General features: G+C 38.9%; 1 protein-coding gene, 1 long non-coding RNA gene and 1 pseudogene across 3 annotated transcripts; 1 reads left to right on the forward strand and 2 right to left on the reverse strand.

The window, feature by feature from the left end:
* The first annotated feature begins 644 nt into the window (after positions 1–644).
* On the forward strand, positions 645–8,328 carry LOC144636873 (uncharacterized; annotated as a pseudogene). Its single transcript, XR_013567639.1, has 7 exons — positions 645–746; positions 1,182–1,927; positions 3,628–3,802; positions 4,613–4,710; positions 4,847–4,928; positions 5,364–5,509; positions 6,715–8,328. The product of XR_013567639.1 is annotated as an uncharacterized LOC144636873 (transcript).
* Positions 8,329–9,295: 967 nt separating this feature from the next.
* LOC144634205 (spondin-2-like) lies at positions 9,296–11,310 on the reverse strand. Its single transcript, XM_078493104.1, has 2 exons — positions 10,864–11,310; positions 9,296–10,381 (listed from the first exon to the last, which is right to left on the reverse strand). The coding sequence occupies exons 1-2, from the start codon at positions 11,120–11,122 to the stop codon at positions 9,861–9,863; spliced, it is 780 nt and encodes a 259-aa protein (XP_078349230.1). The 5' UTR covers positions 11,123–11,310; the 3' UTR covers positions 9,296–9,860.
* A 3,131-nt stretch (positions 11,311–14,441) lies between these two features.
* On the reverse strand, positions 14,442–17,050 carry LOC144634213 (uncharacterized). Its single transcript, XR_013567166.1, has 3 exons — positions 16,748–17,050; positions 16,219–16,533; positions 14,442–14,522 (listed from the first exon to the last, which is right to left on the reverse strand). It is a non-coding gene; the product is annotated as an uncharacterized LOC144634213 (long non-coding RNA).
* Positions 17,051–18,078: the final 1,028 nt, after the last annotated feature.

Below are 18,078 nucleotides of genomic sequence, written 5' to 3' on the forward strand. Positions count from 1 at the left end.
ATTGAAAAAATTGGCATAATAACAACATCTATTATCGATTGCAGTGAAGCTACATGAGTCATGCACGAGGGCATGGAGTTGGAGTTTGCACCTCTACCCTGGTCTGTACTACAAGCTATACACCCGGAATTTATGTAGCCGTCAAAAGCCTTGGCGCGCGAGATTTTTTAAACCAATCACAAACCGTAGAAACGCAAAGCCGGGTTACTTCGACATAGGGTACCCTGGGTGCCAGAGGGTTTTTCGTTTTTACAGGAAAACTCCATTTGTGTCTTTTGTCCAGGGTACTTTCGACATCCAACTGCTTGAAAACTACTCTGTGTTTCAAAATTTTTACAGCAAAGCGTCAAGCCAGGTCAGTAAGTAACCAGAAGTTGTCGTTATTTAGTCTATACCGCGAAAAAAAACTACATGTACCCTAAGGCCTAACCCTTTTCGCTGTGCCACGAGAGCTCTTTTTGCATCTTAGCTTTGCCCTCCAACGCCAACGCCCTTTGGGCTAGTCACGCTATCTCGAAGATTGCATGACAGAGAGCCATAGCAATGAACGGGAAAGAGACTGGAAGCAACGAGGAAGTCGGCCATCTTTCAGCATCTTCTTGTGGCTTGGATTTTTTCTTGCTAAATTGTGGTGCGGTTAAGTGATGGCTTTCAAAAGCAAGTACTATGTTCCTATACCAGACAACATTTCGTGGCCACAGTATGTGTTTCAGAACTTTGATAAATACGGAGACAGCAAGGCAGTGGTAAGCTACAAAATTTGGATAACAGGACACGACCCAGTCTGGAAAACATGCATGTAATGTTACGCCGAAGATCTTCGGCGTGGAGCTCGATAATTTACGCCAACTTCTGGCGTATTTCATAGGGATTTGGCGTAAAACTTCGGCATATCAAATACGAACTTTCCAGTGTGGGACACGACATTGCCCCCTTAATTATTTTGTGTTTTGTGTTGATGTTTAAAAAAAGAAACGGAAAGATTTCTGCACAGCGCCCCCGGGACAGCGCCATACATAAATTATGTATGCAACTATTTCATTAATCATGAAAAGAACGAGTCAGTCAGAAAATTGTATGCATAATTAATGTCTGGGGCTATGCGGAAATCTTGCCAATCTTGCTTCTCGGTGTAGGGATTAAGTCTCAAACAAGAAAACCTCCAGCAGGCTAAGATATAACCTTTTGTGATCAGTCTGATACACTACAAAAACATTTCATTTTGTGTTTTTCAGAGCGACCCATCAACTGGAAGTTTTTACTCCTTTAAACAGCTCAAAATACTGACCAGAAACTTTGCTTCTGCCTTGGTCAAACATTAGGATTAAGGAAAGGTGATGTTCTAGCTATCTATCTTCCTAATGGTATCCAATACCCTGTTGTATACTACGGAGCCTTGTTTCTTGGAGTTATCATCACGACAATCAACCCTCAGTATGGAGTAGAAGAGCTTGCATATCAGCTACGGGATGCTGGGGCTAAGTACTTGATCACAGATAAGGAACGTCTTGCTATTGCACAAAGGGCAGCGTTACAAGTCGGTATTGTTGCTACATTCACTGTTGGAAAAGTGAAAGGTTTTTTGTCAGTTGGTGAGTTGGTTCAAGATGATGGTTCAAGATTTCCAAATGATGTGAAGATCAGTCCTAAGAAAGATGTTGCTGTCTTGCTTTTTTCCAGTGGTACAACAGGCTTACCTAAGGGTTGTATGCTCACGCACCATTACCTAATTGCACTGGCATGTATGATCGGACATGACAATTTCTTGAATTTGAGTTTGCAGTCCGTTGTCTTAACGGTTTTACCACTATTCCATGGCTATGGGCAAATAGTTATGATGGGGATGGCTTTGTCTAGGGGTGCAGAACTTGTCATTTTGCCGCAATTTGAGCCAAAGATATTTCTACAAGCATTGGAAGATTACCAGGTAATTAAAGTATTTAATAAACCAAATATGCTCAGTTATCTACAAATTATTAGTAAGGTGGTAAAGAGATCTCGAGATAATTATTTAAGACTCCCAGCAGGCCAAACCGGAAACGAGAAATATATCAAGGATGTCGCTAAGTGCCAGCTGCCGGCTAATTTCACCAGCTGACAGAGAAATTTAATGTAGCTGAAATTTCACTCAAAAAAACACTGGGACTTAGTTAACAGCTGACTGGGGGCTTAGTGTTTTCTTATCTACATTCCTGTTATATTTAAAGTCTGTTGTGTTATCCTAGAGATTAATAATAAAGCCTTAACACAGGGAGAAGGGGGATTGTTTCAAGTCTTACAAATGTGCCAGGCAGCAAGGCATGCAAGGCAAGGCAATGAGGCATATTTCGAGGCAAGGCAGCGAGGCATGTGAGGCAGAAATCCAGTACTCCAAATAAAAAAGCTAACCGCAAGCTACCTAGTAAGCTAACTGTAAGCTAACTGGAGTGCTATTTAGGCTAACCGAAGTGCCATTTAGGCTAAACCAAAGTGCTATTTTATAGGCTAACCAGAATGGATTGCATGCCTTGCTGCCTCTCACTTTGTGACAACCCATTGTTTCATAGTATACAAAATTAAGCTGATATTGATCAGTGGAAGTTTGAAAAACTCCTTAACAGCCTATAAGGCCTAGCCTATCCTGGGGGTGTTCTGCACTTGGGAAAGTTTGGGTAGGGGTTCTCCACTGACCTAGGGGCCTATAGAAACCCCTACCCCATCTCAGACCAAGAAAAGCTCAAATCTGTTTGACCCCATCTCACAGTAAAGAGTGTGTACCCCATTAGACTGGAAGAAAATCTTAAGGATTTTTTTTTTCTTTACAATACTGTAGCATGATGTATTTATTTTTGCACATTTCAAAACAACCTGATTTATATAAGTAGGACGATATAAATGTGATTGTAATTTTAACTCATTTGGCAGTCTATCACAGGCCTGAACCCCATCACAGGCCTGAAAGGTTCAAAATGGGACCCTATCGAGCAGCACATACCCATATTATGATATGGCAGCTATAAGGTTGTACACCCCCCCCCCCCTCCCTGCAGCCCTACCAGATGGATAATTCTGCTCAGTTTTTGCAGCATGAAGCTATAAAGAAGTATAGCTATCAGACAGTACAATATTTATTGTTCACAGCTCTTTAATTAACCTTGTTCTGTTTGGGGTTTTTGGAGCTTGTTAGTTAAGAGAAGGGCCGGGTTGGTGGTGGGCCCCCCATCCCACACTTACACATCACCACTGCCACCACCACTGCTGCCGTTAAATCTTTGAAAGTATTTCTGCAATGAAACTTGCATGGTCAGCAAGCTCTAATCATTCAGAACATTACATTGTATACATTTACAGTAACGTCTTGTCCAAAATTATTTTCCCAAAAGTAAACATTTTTAATCAATTTTAGAAAATAATAAGTACCTGTTTTCCAATTTTAGGCTAAATAGGTTCTTATAAAAATGCGGTCTAATTTTCAAATTTTAGCCTAACGGGTACTTAAATGTTAGGTTCTTACTAGTGGTTTTTTACTGTATAATTTCTCAAGGTCATTTGTGAAAAGTATTAATGTGCCGGTAAGGTTTATTTTAGTATTGATGAGTGCCCATTGTAACATATATCACAATGCAGGTTGTTTGGAATTTCATTCAGGTGACAGTTGCCCCAGTTGTTCCTCCGCTAATTCTGTTCCTGGTTCAGCACCCAATGGTTGATGATTACAAATTAAGCTCCTTGATGGATGTGATTTCTGCAGGAGCCCCAGCAGGAGAAGAGCTAATGACTGCTTTGAAAAAACGCTTACCTCAAATCAAATATGTCAGGCAAGGTAATGCAGAGATAGTGGTCTTTAAAGGATCTATGTCATGACTAGGCGTGATGACCAGCTCTAAGGAGAAAGCCCGTAGCGAATTCTACAAGATGACATATTTTTTTTGTTGGCTGTGTCACCTGACATCATTATATATAGCTGCCATCTTTGATCTGCCATCTTGAATTTCAACATTTTCTTAGAAAATCAGAAAATAATGAAAATTGATGCAAAATCAGCCAGAATGCCTATGGAATGCAAAAATAATCAAATCGTGCAATTCTCTTTAAAAAAAACTGAAAAAAATAAAGAAAAAGGTTAAAAGACCTGCTTGTTATTATGACATTGCCATGACAATGTCAAATATCATGGACACATGATTGACATATCAAAATTTCCTTAAGAGATAAATGAACAGCTATTGAAAGTTTCAGCATTGTAGAGTAAATCCTCCTTACAAAATTTCGAAAAACTTAAGGGGGGTAGCATCCGAGGGTTAATAGCACCACCTTGCATCAGTATGCTGTGAATTTCATCCACCCAAAGATTGCAGTGGTAAATCTAGAGAATGATGCTCAAAACACAGGAGGGGGCAGGGGTGGCAAAGTATAGGTGGACATTTTCTTGCCCAAACAATGGAGGGTGGGGAAACTTCAAATGGCACTTTTGGTCTTAAACATTTAAGGATGAGGGGTAGGAGGGTGGGTGTCCCTTCCCAGTCTCCCCCCTAGATCTGCTGCTGGATTATTGAACATAACCACGTCTAAGAATGTTTCATTACCATGGTGTTTTCCACTTGTTAAAAATGTTGTTTCCTTTAAAATGCAGCATATGGTTTGACAGAGGGCGGGTTATGCAGTATGACTCCACTTGATGGAAACAAACCAAGCTCTTGTGGTGTCGTTGTTCCAAATTTGGAATGCAAGGTATTTTATTGATGCAAAAGGTGCTTCATTCTTCACTAATGAAAGAGTTTATCTGTCTTCTGTCACTATCTGATACTTCTAACTTATCCATTAATCCTCTTCACATTGTCATCCAGTGTAAATGTCTGATTGGCAGGTTGTCCATCAAGAGACTTTGGTACCATTAGGTCCACATGAAGACGGAGAGATCTGCATCCGAGGACCCACGGTCATGAAAGGTACCATGTGGGAGTAAAGTAGGTAGGAAATCTATGGAAGTCAGGAGTTAAGAGAAGCAGTAAGTGGGTTTCCTATTTTGGCAGGAAGCAGGAGCAAATATTGCAGAAGAAATAGCACAAATAGATAGGAATATCTAAGGAAGGGGCAGGAAGTTGGGAGTAAAGACCCCCTGTCCTCCTGATATTATTAACAATCATTTAGCGAACAGGGGTCAGAGGTCGTAAAATAATTGTACAAACAATTACCTTAATTATGTGAGCCTGCTATTTTGGCCTGTGGTATTGCTTAGCAACATGACTCATCCTAATGATGCATTACTGACTTGACATATTTATTTTGATAGAAGAAATGTCTACAAGGGTAAAGCAAACTTTAAAACTATCTCATATAAGGGAAGTATTTTCCTTTCCGGTTTTCCGGTTCCATGTACACAGGTTATCTAAACAATCCAAAGGCGACAGCTAAAACGATTGACCAGGAAGGCTGGCTACACACGGGTGACGCTGGACATTATGATGAGGATGGATATCTTTATATTGTGGATCGAATAAAAGAGTTGATCAAATACAAAGGATTTCAGGTAGAAATGACACTTAGCTTCTAACAGTAAAATGCATTTGTAATTTGATATTGTACAGTGAACTCCAGGGCTGTACATAGTGGGGGTCAGGGGGCGGGGGGGGGGGGGGGGGCAGTTGTCCCCGCCAGGATAACTAAAGAAACTAAGAAAAAAAAAGAAAAAAAAAACTAAATTAAAACAACTAAGAAAACAAAAGCAAACTCGTTCCCAGGGTCTTTCTCTCAATGCCCCCCAGAACGAGAGACCAGAGAGACCCTGGGAACAAGGTTGAAACTAAAGGTGTGCGGAATTTGCCCTCGCAGACAAAAAATCCTAGTTATGGCCCTGAACTCTCTGGCATCTCTGTAAGAACTTCACCTGGTGTTGGTCCCCACCGTTATTTCTGTCATTTTATTGTAACTTAATCCCTATAAGACACACCCCTCTTTAGACGGACAGTTGTAGCCGGTCCCGACAGTGTCCGTTTTAAGTCCTGGCAAAACAAGGAAACATGTTTCCAGAAACATTCGTAGCACGTGCATGTGTTCCCAATGTTTCCCAGTTTTGCCACACGGGAAGAATTATTGTTTCCAGCGTCAATAATATTTTTGTCTTCAAGAAGCATAATTTGCTTCTGCTACACCGCAGAAGAATTCCGAGTATCCGTGCGTCATGGAACCATGGCAAAACGAGGAAACAATTATGGAAAGTCAAACATGTTTCTGGAAACGTGTTTTCCCGTTTTGCCGGTCCTTAAGAGAGAGTTGGCTGTAAACATTAACATAAACAAAAAACATATGATTTTATTCAAGATGAAATAAAACAATACTAAAAATACATCTTGAAAAGGGAAACACAAATTTGACGCCTTAACGTTTCCCTTCATAAAAAAATTAAAATAATGAGATACTATAGAAACTATGTACAAAATATTTAAAACTATTTACAACATAGTGTAAAAACAATAAAAACGGTAATCAAAAACATTAACAATATTTACAAAAACAATGAATAGCCATTTTCAAAATGTTTTAAAAAAGGTTGTTATTAGGCCCCTTTTAAAGCTCTCTGTTGAGTTTGACTTTTGAAATGAAAGTGGAAGAGATTGTTCCACAACTTTGGGGCGCATACACTAAATGCCAAACCGCCATAAGTCTTCTTAATTTTATTATCTCCTAACATCTCCGACAATAGCCGACTCTTCATCGTTTCTTTGAACTTTTCAGGTTCCGCCAGCCGAGCTCGAAGCGTTATTGATTACCCACCCGAACATCGATGACGTGGCGGTGATCGGCGTCCCCGATCTTAAAGCCGGAGAGCTGCCGAAAGCTTTCGTGGTGCGTCGTGGGGAGGTTACACCCGACGAGATCATTAAATTCGTGGCTGGACGAGTTGCTCCTTACAAAAGGCTCAGGGGTGGTGTGGAGTTTATTGACCAGATTCCAAAGTCGCCCAGCGGGAAAATCTTACGACGCCATCTTCGAAACAGAGAGAAAGAAAGTCAGATGCGATCCAAGTTATAACTGATCTGCTGAACTCGTTTTCTTCTTTTAAAGGAAATAACAGGAGCGTAGCCACACATACGCACATACGCACGTGCGTACCTCAAAAAGTTGAAAATAAAACAAAATGAAATAAAATAAATAAAAATAAAACAAACAAAAATAATTATTTTTAAAGAAAAGCACAATTTGCCTTGAGTCAGTCAACTTAGCTTAATAAGTGGAAATTAGAAAAGTGTCTCAACAGTTTTGTCCGAGATTGCGAGCCGAAAAAAAGAAGTGTATAAATTAGTATAACAGAGTGAAAAAAAAAATAATTTTTTTAAATTTTATTTTTTTAATTAAGGGTAAAGTAAATACAAACAGTTATACAAAACACACACCCTTTAATTAAAAAAGCTAGCGCCCATCGAAATATATAATAAATCACTGTTGTAGTGTTCAGAGCGTCTGAGGCCATTTAAAAGTTGCGTTTTGCCTCGTTCTATAAGATATGCTTCTCTTGCTTTGCGACGGGAAGTACTTTTATAAGTAGTAATTCAAGAGGAATTAGAGTCAAGTCTGATTATTACACCCTGCGATGGACTAGCATCCCATTCAGGGGGGAGTAGAAATATTCCTAGCCGCTTAAAGAAACCGGGATAAGCTCCGGCAGTATGGGCCACTTGGCTCGAGGCTTCCCCTGATTATTACAAGTAAGGTACAAATATGAACAAGAAAATTGTCTAGTGAGCGAGTGTCATTGTACACTGGGTGGGTCCCTCCAAATACACTCTTTTAAATAAGAACGTCTAATGGTCAATTATCGGCCGAGGCTGACCGTTCTTAAAATTTTCGAAGATTTGAGCCTAAAATGTTCTTTCAATGTTCTTATTTTTTTTTTTAATTTTAAGAACAAAATGGCTTTGCGGTAAAATGCATTCTGTTCGAATTCTTTCCTAACCGATATGTACATGTTCGCGTCACCAATGAGTTATGGATACAGGTCATGATTTGAATAAAGATTGATTCATTTAGTACATATATTTGTCACTCACAACTAATAGGAAAAAATAAAATTTGTTCTTAACCAAATTTCAGCTTGGCACGTTCTTAGGGTGTTCTTAAATTTTGGCCCTAGAGCCACTTGTTCCTCGTGCCCCAGGCTCAGCCGGATCTGACAGGGACAAGGCTCTGGGGACGAGAGGTACGTAATATCCGGCAAAGAATTTCCTTTCGTCGCGTGGCCCTCGTAACTGTCTCGTAAATAAAGGCTAACATAGCTAGACGGAAAAAAAGGAGCGGGAAATAAAAAGTCTTGCAAAACATTCGCTATCCACTGGATAGTGATTTATCAAGTGGATAGCGTGTTCCACCGTTCGAACAACCAGGACTATGCCAATAGCGCCGGGCCGTGTCCGTAGCACATAGTGACCACAACTCTCCCCCCCCCCCCCCCTTCCTTATCGGATGCTTGCCTGTTGCAGGTTAATAACCACACCCCAAGAGAGAGAGGCATTAATATTAAATTTAGCAGGAACACTGACGTCAACAAACACCCTGTCCAGAGTTCAAAGTCCAACGCGGTAACGCCCCCTTCTCGTTCGTCACTAGCACAGTACGCGCCGTGCACTTATATTTTTACCCCTGCCAACAAAGCCTGGATTATATCAGCGCGAGGCGTGAGATGGTCGTTTTCTCATCAGGTCAAACTTCGACAGCTATAATTTTTTTAACTCCCCGCGGTCAGGCTAAGACCATGTTGACCGTTAAACATGCGGAAAAGGATGGAGTTCACCATCAAATTTATTATACAGGAGGGGAGAGGACGCAAGGCCCTACGAAATAAAACGAGAAAAAACCCGACAAATAAGAATAAAGGTTGGCTATAAAGAAAAATATTTCAGTGTAAAATTTTGATTAAATGTCTTATATGTATAAAACTCACCACCGAGAAATTACCGAAATTTTATTTTACAACGTTCTAGGTATTGAACATACATCTCTGTCAGATTCTGGTAAAAAGAGTGCTTGCGATTCTTTTTTAGCCTTACGGACGTCGTTGCTCGTTTTATATTGGAGTCTGGAAAAACTTGGAGAAGTTTTTTTAGTGCGTCTGGTTATGTGTACGTCTCATGGTGGATTTCCACTGACGCGTAAATTTTACGTGCGTGAAAAAAATTAGAGACAAGTATGAACGGCCTGCGTAAACGTGTACGCAAGCCGTTCATACATTGTCTCTAATTTTTTTCACGCACGTAAAAAAATTACGTGTCAGTGGAAATCCACCATCAGTGTAAAGAAGGGCGCAAGACGGATTACGGTATGCATCAAGACCAATATCTTCCGATGCGTTTATTTTAAAATTTCTTTGTTTTTTACAAGACATTATATAACCGTAACAACAACGAATAACTAGTTAGCAATACAATTATGTCCTAAGTAAACTGTTGAAAATGGGCGTCATACTGCTCAGGTTTGTGTAACATAATTAACAAAAAGCATGGCCATATTCATCCTTCGAGACCCAGAGGCAGTTAGTGGGGGCGGGGAAAAGTCTATACGGGTGAGAAAAAAAAAATCGGCTTTTCTTTTCGTTCTTGACTTTTCTTCGCCGATTTTTTTTCGCCCGTATAGACTCCCCCCCCCGCCCCCACTAACTGCCCCTGGGTTTCCGAGGATGGACCGTATTCGGTAGACTCTTCAAACCTAAAACTGTTTATCTTTGCATAGTCTTCACCATATGTCAGTGTGATATTGTCTCTCTAAAAAAAATTCAGTAAAATACTTTTGCCTCATAGTAAAAAAATAATCAAAAAAGCCAATACCGAGCTATACGAAAAAGGTGTCCTTATGATCTTAAAACAACAAAGCCCATATTAAAGCAGCGCTTACGAGAAGGGCAAAGCTAACGGAAGCCTTGCTGACTGCGCTATTTGTTGGCATTGCAGTTGTGGAAGATTTCTCCATTGTGTAGATGTAGCTGTCATTCCGTCAGCAGACTTAAACAGAAACTCCCCCAAGCTTTTTATGGGCTCGTCGTTCTTAAATGCACCTTCCGTGTTGTTAGTGATTTGGGAAATGTTAACAACTGGGTTACTGGGTGAGTTACCGCTCGTGAATAGCAGTCCATCATCCGTCCCGGCATCCCATGGTGGTGACATGGTGACGTCATAGCTCTCCCGCCACGTGCCATTGTTACACATGTCAAGGCTGTCAATTCCAATGATCCAATCAGGAGATGGCGCCAGCATTGTGATGACGGACACTTTGGAAAAGTTCGAAGTGACTTGGACAGGAATTCCAGTTACTACTGGCTCAGGGCCCGTACCACCCGAGGAAAGAATTAACTGCCAGGCCTTTTTCATGGTGAGCTGGGCGGTAATCTCATTCATAAGAGTGGAGGTTCCACCTGAAAATAGTTATAAAAAGAGCACAGAAAATATAAATAAATTTATGCTAAAACCCGCAATGAAAATAGCTTTCTGCACAGCCATTGCGTGACTGACGACCAAAAAATAATGGATGCTTGAACTGAAGGGATTACAATGAACTATAATCCAGCAAGTTACATCAAAACAAACATCTTCGATCAAGGAACGATTCAAACGCACGAAATATATATGTCGAAGTTTCACAAAGATAATATTCCGAAAATTAATAAACAAAGTACTTGAGTATGACGAAGAGCTACGAAGCTTTGAATTGAGCGACTGCTGTTTATATGTGCTATTAAAATTCGAGCAAAATTCGAGTTTAGATATAGTTTTATGTATGTTTTATGTATGTATTAAAGGTACACTGCGATAACATGTAAAAATGGCTCATTCCGTAGTAATATTCGTTATGTCGAAGTGTTCGCGATTTCGGGGTGACGTTATAAAATGTTCCTACCTGTTTCTGCTACTAATTTAACGCCAGGAGAGGCTTTCCTCCCATCTCGCCACATAACATAATCAGCTCCATGCGAACAACCGATCAGACGCGAGAAATGTGCGCCACCAGGAAGTGCTTCACTTGGATGTCTGTCTTGTTTCCAAAGACCTCGGAACGTCATCGTGTAGTTCGCTGTTCCCGGACATTTTACGCCGGCTGAAGAAACGAAAGCAACAAGGCTAAAAAATGCCGCGAGTGCTGTTATGCGTCGAGACATCTTCACAAATCTGGTCGCGTGCGTTCTACGCTGTGAGGAATTTAGGCGGAATTCGATCGACAACTAAGTGAACTAACGCTTTATATACGCATATTTATGTCGTGTTTGGATGACTGTGCAAATTTCGTGTTTGCTAGAAACCGACCCTAAGGCGTAAACGTTTGTTATATCGCTTCACCTGCTAACGGATTTCCTTTACTAAGCATATTTTTGCTATTTTTAAAATTAAACCCAGGGCTAGAAATACTCCCATTTAAGTCACAGATACCATTCGAAAGGCAATATCCGACACCGCATGCAAAAAAAGAGTCACGTTTCCCATTATAGTCACGAAAATATTTAGAACAAAGTTAGGGAATAAACACCCGTCATAGCAAAATCACATTTTTTTTTCCCTTCACTTGTGCAGAGGCCTTAATAACAAATGAACTTGCATGTCCTTTAACTGTTATCAGCAAAGATAGACGTCATTTGCTATATGTTTATAATTGTGTGTCGATTTGTTATGCCAACTGTAAAACAAACAGTCTTTTGTCTCAACAGCCAATACAATGATAACAATAGATGACGTAATTTAAGGGGCTATGTCACGGTATTTTAGGTAATTCTTTTTATTTTCGTTAATTAAGAGCTCTTAACTAGAACTTTGCAGAGCAAAAGTCTTTCATTGGCAAAATCACGGCCACATAGCAAACAAGGATGATTTTGGAGCATTGTTAATGACACTTTCAAACTTGAAAAATGTCGGGCCGACGTTTTTCAAGTTTACCCGAACGCAATCCATTTTAATCTTCGCGAATTTTGCCCATTCATGGCCCCTTAGCCTTTCTGTGTTTATTTTTTAGTTCTTTTACAGTTTTAAGCCGTTATTGTGATATTTCAGTTAATTCTATAAACAGTTAGTCAGTGCCGAAATTGCCTAAAATTGCGTGACATAACCCCTTTAACGGGAACTACTTTTTAGAGTTGTTACTGACTAAAGCCTTGTTCTCATATGATCGTCCCGATCGTCTCTGTCGCTTCAAAAAGTTTGCTTGCTCCAATCACCTCAGACTTTGCAAACGACAGAAGCGACAGAGACGATCGGGGCGATCATATGAGAACCAGCCTTAAAGAAACAATCTATTATTGCTATTGAGTTTTTTAATAGAGTTTCAAAAAGCAATAATTCTTAAAGAAAATAGAAAAGAAATTTATGTTTAATGTGTGTCTTTATATCTGATAAAGACACGGCTAAACTCTTCGTCCAGTTTTCTAGGCCAAAATAACCCAAAATCTAAATATTACTACAAGAATGAGTTGATCTACATCAGAAGATTTTGAAGCCGTTCAAAAATTCGCAGTTCGTGTTTTATCAAGTCTAAAACACTCGGCGGCACATTGTGTTTTAAACTTGATAAAACACTGCTGCTCATTTATTTAAAATGGCTGAAATATAGTCAATAGAAACATGCATCACCGTAACAGTATAACAAACTGTAAAGTTAATGAATGATTACGGAAAAAACATGTGCGTGTTTTTAGGCCTTTTGTCCATACGTAAGCAGCTAAAACGATCATTGTGAACGTATACGCTATTTTCTTTTACGCTCTCCAGTGTGGAAAAATTCCAAAACGGACAACTATCTCCGCTTAACAGTTGTATATAGAGGATAATACATGGTTGCGCGGAGATATGAAATTTATCTTCGAGTGTTCAAATCGATAGCTCACGAGTGAGCGCATATCTCCAAGCAACCATGTATTATTCTGTTTATTATATAAATCTACTAATTACGATGTTTTTGACGATTTACCGAATATTTCCGACCATTTTCCGAAGATTTCCGAAAAATTTCAAAATGTTGTCCGAAGGTTGTACGAATGATTCCGAACATTTTCCGAAAACTTCCGAAGTTTTCCGAAGATTGCCGAGGAAGATCCGAAAATGTTTTGACTTAATATCGATTTACTTTGGCTCATTGAGCATTGAAACATGACAAACTCTGCGAGCAGATTGGTCAAAAATGATATCACACATGTTTGGATACCATTTTTATCCACACATGTGTGATACCATTTTTCTCGATTTGCTACCACTCGCTAAACCACTGCAGTTTATATAATAAAATGCAGTTATAAACTTTCAACTCTGTGTGAGGTCAATGTAATATTGTTATCAGTGTTTGTTACATAAGTGCCTAAGTACTCTGAAAGTGAAGTGAGCAGCAACAAAGGCGATTACTTTTGAAGAGGCCACATTATGGAATTCTTTGAATAACGAAACCCGCCTTAAAGAATCGTTGGCAAGTTTCAACAGTGCGGCGCGTAACCAGAACTGGATATATCATTTCCTGTAATCTGATTGGCTCACTCACTGACCAAAACATTGTTCTGACCGCGAAAGGACTAAGCTCTACTGGGTTTGTAAGCAAATATGGCGTCGTCCCTCGAGTCTTCCATGAAAGAATATAATAGCAATAGAATCCCGATTTAACCCACGTTGTATTGAACTCCGTTGAACTCAAGCCAGTGGTTGGTTTCCTTGGATTTACGTTACGTATTTAAACGCTTCAATTTAACGCACGCTTTCTCTAATCAATTTTCGCTTCCTCTTGAGTTCGATAAATCACGATAATTTCCACCGCCGCACTGTACTCATCAATAGTACAAAGGATTTTTTGAACATTTCGTTCTTAATTTCGCCACAAACAAAGATACTTCAGCCTTAAAAATGAGGCTGTTCAAGTGAAGTCTAATGCAAGTGAATATATTTTTTCATCAGGCTTTTATGACAGTTGAAGTATTGACCAGTATTGTAGTACACTCTCGTTTTCATTTCCGATCATTTTAAATTTTCCTCCTGTTTTAACGTGTACTAGCAGGAATTAAATCAAACTCGGCTCTTAGTGGATACAATCTAGATCGTTTAGATCTTTTCTGTGTCATGTGCAATGTTCTAATAATCAATAAAAACATCTAGTCTTTAAAAATGTTCCAGGTACGTGTATGTACTAAATTTCTAATACTTTGTTCAGGATTATCCTGATTACAATTGTATATTGGGAAAAGTTCACACTGAGGTGATAAATGTAAATATTAGTATCAATCGGTTCCAAAAATTTTCTGCCACTACAGCTTTCAATCCCGGCACAAAATCCAGTATCCAGTATTATTTGGATTTTAACAGCCCCACATAAGGGTATCTTTCTTTGCTGCTGCCCCAGAAACTTCAATCACTTTTCTGTTTATACTCAAAATTTTGCAGTGTTTGTATTTTGTGTAAAAGCAGGGTTGAAACAAGCATTTACGGTAACTTGAAAATAGCATTCAACACCACTCATTCAAAAGTTATTTTATTATGTTCCTTGATCATATCATAACTTCCTTTTTTCCTCTTTTAAAGCTTTCTTGCCATGACCTGGAAAAAATAGTATAATATTAGCAAATGCAATGAGAAGAGCAGCTCAACTTATATAATTATTTATTTCCTTTTACACATATTAGCTATCACTGAGAAGTGAAAATGATTCTGTCAGCATTTGCATACTGCCAAGTCTGTTGATTACAGCTAGTTCAATACTCCCAAACAAACTCAAACAATATTTTGCCATATATTTCTCCCACATATTATCTCCACAACCACTTAGATTTCAGGATATGAGTTCAAGGTCTGAATTGAAAAGATGATAGCCTCATTTGTTGAATCTAGCTTTCATTTTAATTTTATAGTGCTAAATACTATGTGTGACCCCCCCCCCCCCATATTTATTGGACAGCAAGAGATATTAAGATTTTGTGAAAAAATTTTATTGGCATATATACCATGGGTATATACAAGGCAAAAAAGATTTTGTAACAGCAGCACTATCTTTTTTCATCAATAATAAAAAATCTGATAAATAATTTAAAAATCATATGGTTGATAGCCAAGCAGCTAAATTAGGGGAGAACAGCTTTGGAAATAAGGTTATAATTACCATAGATGCTCTCAAATTTTAAATTCTTAATTTTAGTGAAAGAAATGCTAACATGAATTTAAAATTTAGTCAGTCACCCTCAACTTAACAAGCAAGATACATCCATGAGCAATTAGGTAAATACTACAAAAATAACAGAAATGAAAATAAATATTATATGAGTCTTATAAGTCAGTGAGTCATGAGTGCATGATTCAAAATAAAGTCTGCGTCTAAGCCTTGTGGCCCATACAGCCAGAGCTTATTCCGGTTTTTGTAGCATTAAGCGACTAGGAGTATTTTACTCCCCATGGATGGGATGCTAGTCCACCACAAGGTTTCCCCTGACAGTAAATTCACCAGTACCCATTTATACATCTGGGCGGGAGAGGCACACATGCAAATGATTTCGAGTGCTTCTAAAGTAATTTGTACTCGGGCAAAAAATATTGTGGTTCTGACAATAGGTTATAACTAACTTTGTGTGAAAATCACTTTTTTCCTGATTGACTCATTAACTCAGACTCATCTGACTCATAAAATAGGGGACCACAGTTTTATATGCTACAGCCTGACCGCAATGTCCAGACCCATGCAACACAGACAAAATAACGAGTTAGGATAATACGTGAGCCAGCGAGCCATGGGAGCCATGCAAGCCAGAAATCCCAAATCCTAATAAAAGACTAACCGCAAGCTACCTAAACTAACTGTAGGCTAACCAGAGTACTATTTAGGCTAACCAGAGTGATATGTAGGCTAGCCCATGTGTTATTTAGAATGGCTCGCATGGCTCGCATGCCTCACGAGTCATGCGAGCCAGAAATCCCTAATCCCAATAAATGGCCAACCGCAAGCTACCAAAGCTACCGTAGCTGTAGGCTAACCAGAGTGCTATTTAGGCTAACCAAAGTGCTTTTTAGGCTAACCAAAATGGCTCGCTGATTATCCAGACCCCAAAATAACTTGCAAACTGGTTGAACAAAAAAAAAACACAGCAATATAAACAGGAGTTTCTTAATTCGTATGCAGTTGTTTTTATTTGCTGCTGTGATTTATGTGATAAAGACAATTAATTATTTGCATTGCTTTCAGCCAGGTATAAGCTTACTATTGTTTTTACCCATGGGTCTGATACATGTACAAATAAAAACCTACCTTATTTTTTCCTCCAGTAAAAGTTGAAATTGATGCATTTGACCATAGTTAGTAGAGGGACTTGACTTCTACTAATAGTTGTTATGTTGAGTAGGTTTTAATAAGCTCAAATCCGGATCGTCTGCAGGCTAAATACACTTTCTTCGGGTGAACATCTTTGGTGTCTTACTCACTCAACATCGATGTCAAAAAAATTCCAAAATTTCTTTTCAAACCGCTGTCTTAAAGCAGTTCTGGACCGTTTTTGACTTTGACAAGGTATTCTTACACAACCGGCACCTTTTCTTCACGAAAGCGATGTGCTTTTCCATCAGACTGCAAAAGAACATTACGCGAACATGGCATAAGCAGTCCAGTTGATGTATCACTTTACAAATAACGCACACGGCGCGACACATAGTTGTATCTTCAAAACCACAGCACTATGTGAATAACTCTTGCACTACAACGAACATAGTACGAAATCAAAGCAAATTTTATGCAGATTCTTAGAATAATTTTTCCAAAAATGGAAAAAATTGCTACGCACCTTTCATGTTTAGATGTTTGATGCTTGGTCAAGCAGCTTCATGCTATCGAATGCTCCAAAAATCAGTATTTTTTCGCCTAGAACTCAAAGAATACGTGAAAAGACGCCATTTTCTCACACTCGTCTGTTACCTTGTTGTTCAAAGGCTACGTTCCCAAAGTACTGTGGGACATGGGCACTTCAGCGCGTGTACAGGACCTAAAAACTCTACCACTATACTGTCCCTTGAAGCGGGCGCCATTTTGAAAAAAATATGACGTCATCAGATATCCAGTTCTGGTTACGCGCCGCACTGTTCAAGGGTGCTTTGAAAGTATTAGGGATTTAGAGGCTGTGTATGTTTGTTTGTTTGGAATGCTTAGTTTGTGAGTCTTTATTTGTTATTTAAGGGTTTAGTTAGCTTCAATAGTAATTTGTAAACACGACCACATCAGCTATGCTGCAAAACATTTATCGTGTATAAATAAAACTTTTATTATTATTATTATTTATTATTATTAACAACAAAAAAATAGTCTCTCTTCTTTGTTTTCATTATTGGTTGTTCATTGGTATTTTGCGCGAGATTTATTAAAAATAAATTTAAACCAAACTTACTCAAATCAAATAAAACAAAACTCAGATTTATGTTATGCCATAGGCAGTTTGATATTAACGGGCCCAGAAGGAAAATTCCTGGCCGGTTATTTTGAATTTCCAGAGTTAATTTCTCCTTCCCAGCTTCTGTCTGTACAGCAAAACCTCCCAATATAAATTAACGAACCTACCAAGTAACAATTGACGAAACTGAGGCAAAGTAAATATAGATTACTTCATAGAAAGTGCGACGTACGGATTTTTATTCACGAGTTGCAAAACTTTGGAAAAACGAACGAGTGAGCGAAGCGAACGAGTGAGTTTTCCAAAGTTTTGCAACGAGTGAATAAAAAATCCGTACAAAGCACTTTCTATGCTGTAATTTGTTTATTATATATATAACGAGAATTCAACCATTGTAAACTTGACGCGATTTTTCTCGTAAGTTAATTCATAAACCTTTGACATATTACAGTTTGACCGTAGGGGGAGGAAAAACAAAGCAGCAAAATGTACATCGCTTTCCAAGCGAAATCACTTTTAACCAAATTCGAAAAATTACTGCCAACAAAATCCCCGAAAAAACTTTATTTAATTAAACGCATTGCGTTAATTTTTGAAAGCAAAACTTTTGGTATCGCATCGAGTAAGCGTCGCTACAAGCGAATCGACTATTAAAACACGCAGGCGAATTTTGAACAAAATTGTGATAACACAAGGAGTCGGTTAATTAAGCAATAATAGCGACGTAAATC

This window comes from Oculina patagonica, chromosome 13 (genome assembly GCF_052425735.1).
Source record: "Oculina patagonica isolate OP01 chromosome 13, crgOcupat, whole genome shotgun sequence".
Lineage (NCBI taxonomy): Eukaryota > Metazoa > Cnidaria > Anthozoa > Scleractinia > Oculinidae > Oculina > Oculina patagonica.

Excerpts from the sequence above, each read along its gene's own strand:
- LOC144634205 (XM_078493104.1), bottom strand. The coding sequence starts at position 11,122 with ATGTCTCGACGCATAACAGCACTCGCGGCATTTTTTAGCCTTGTTGCT. Across the intron at positions 10,382-10,863 it reads TAAATTAGTAGCAGAAACAG|GTGGAACCTCCACTCTTATG; the intron begins GTAGGAACATTT and ends AACTATTTTCAG.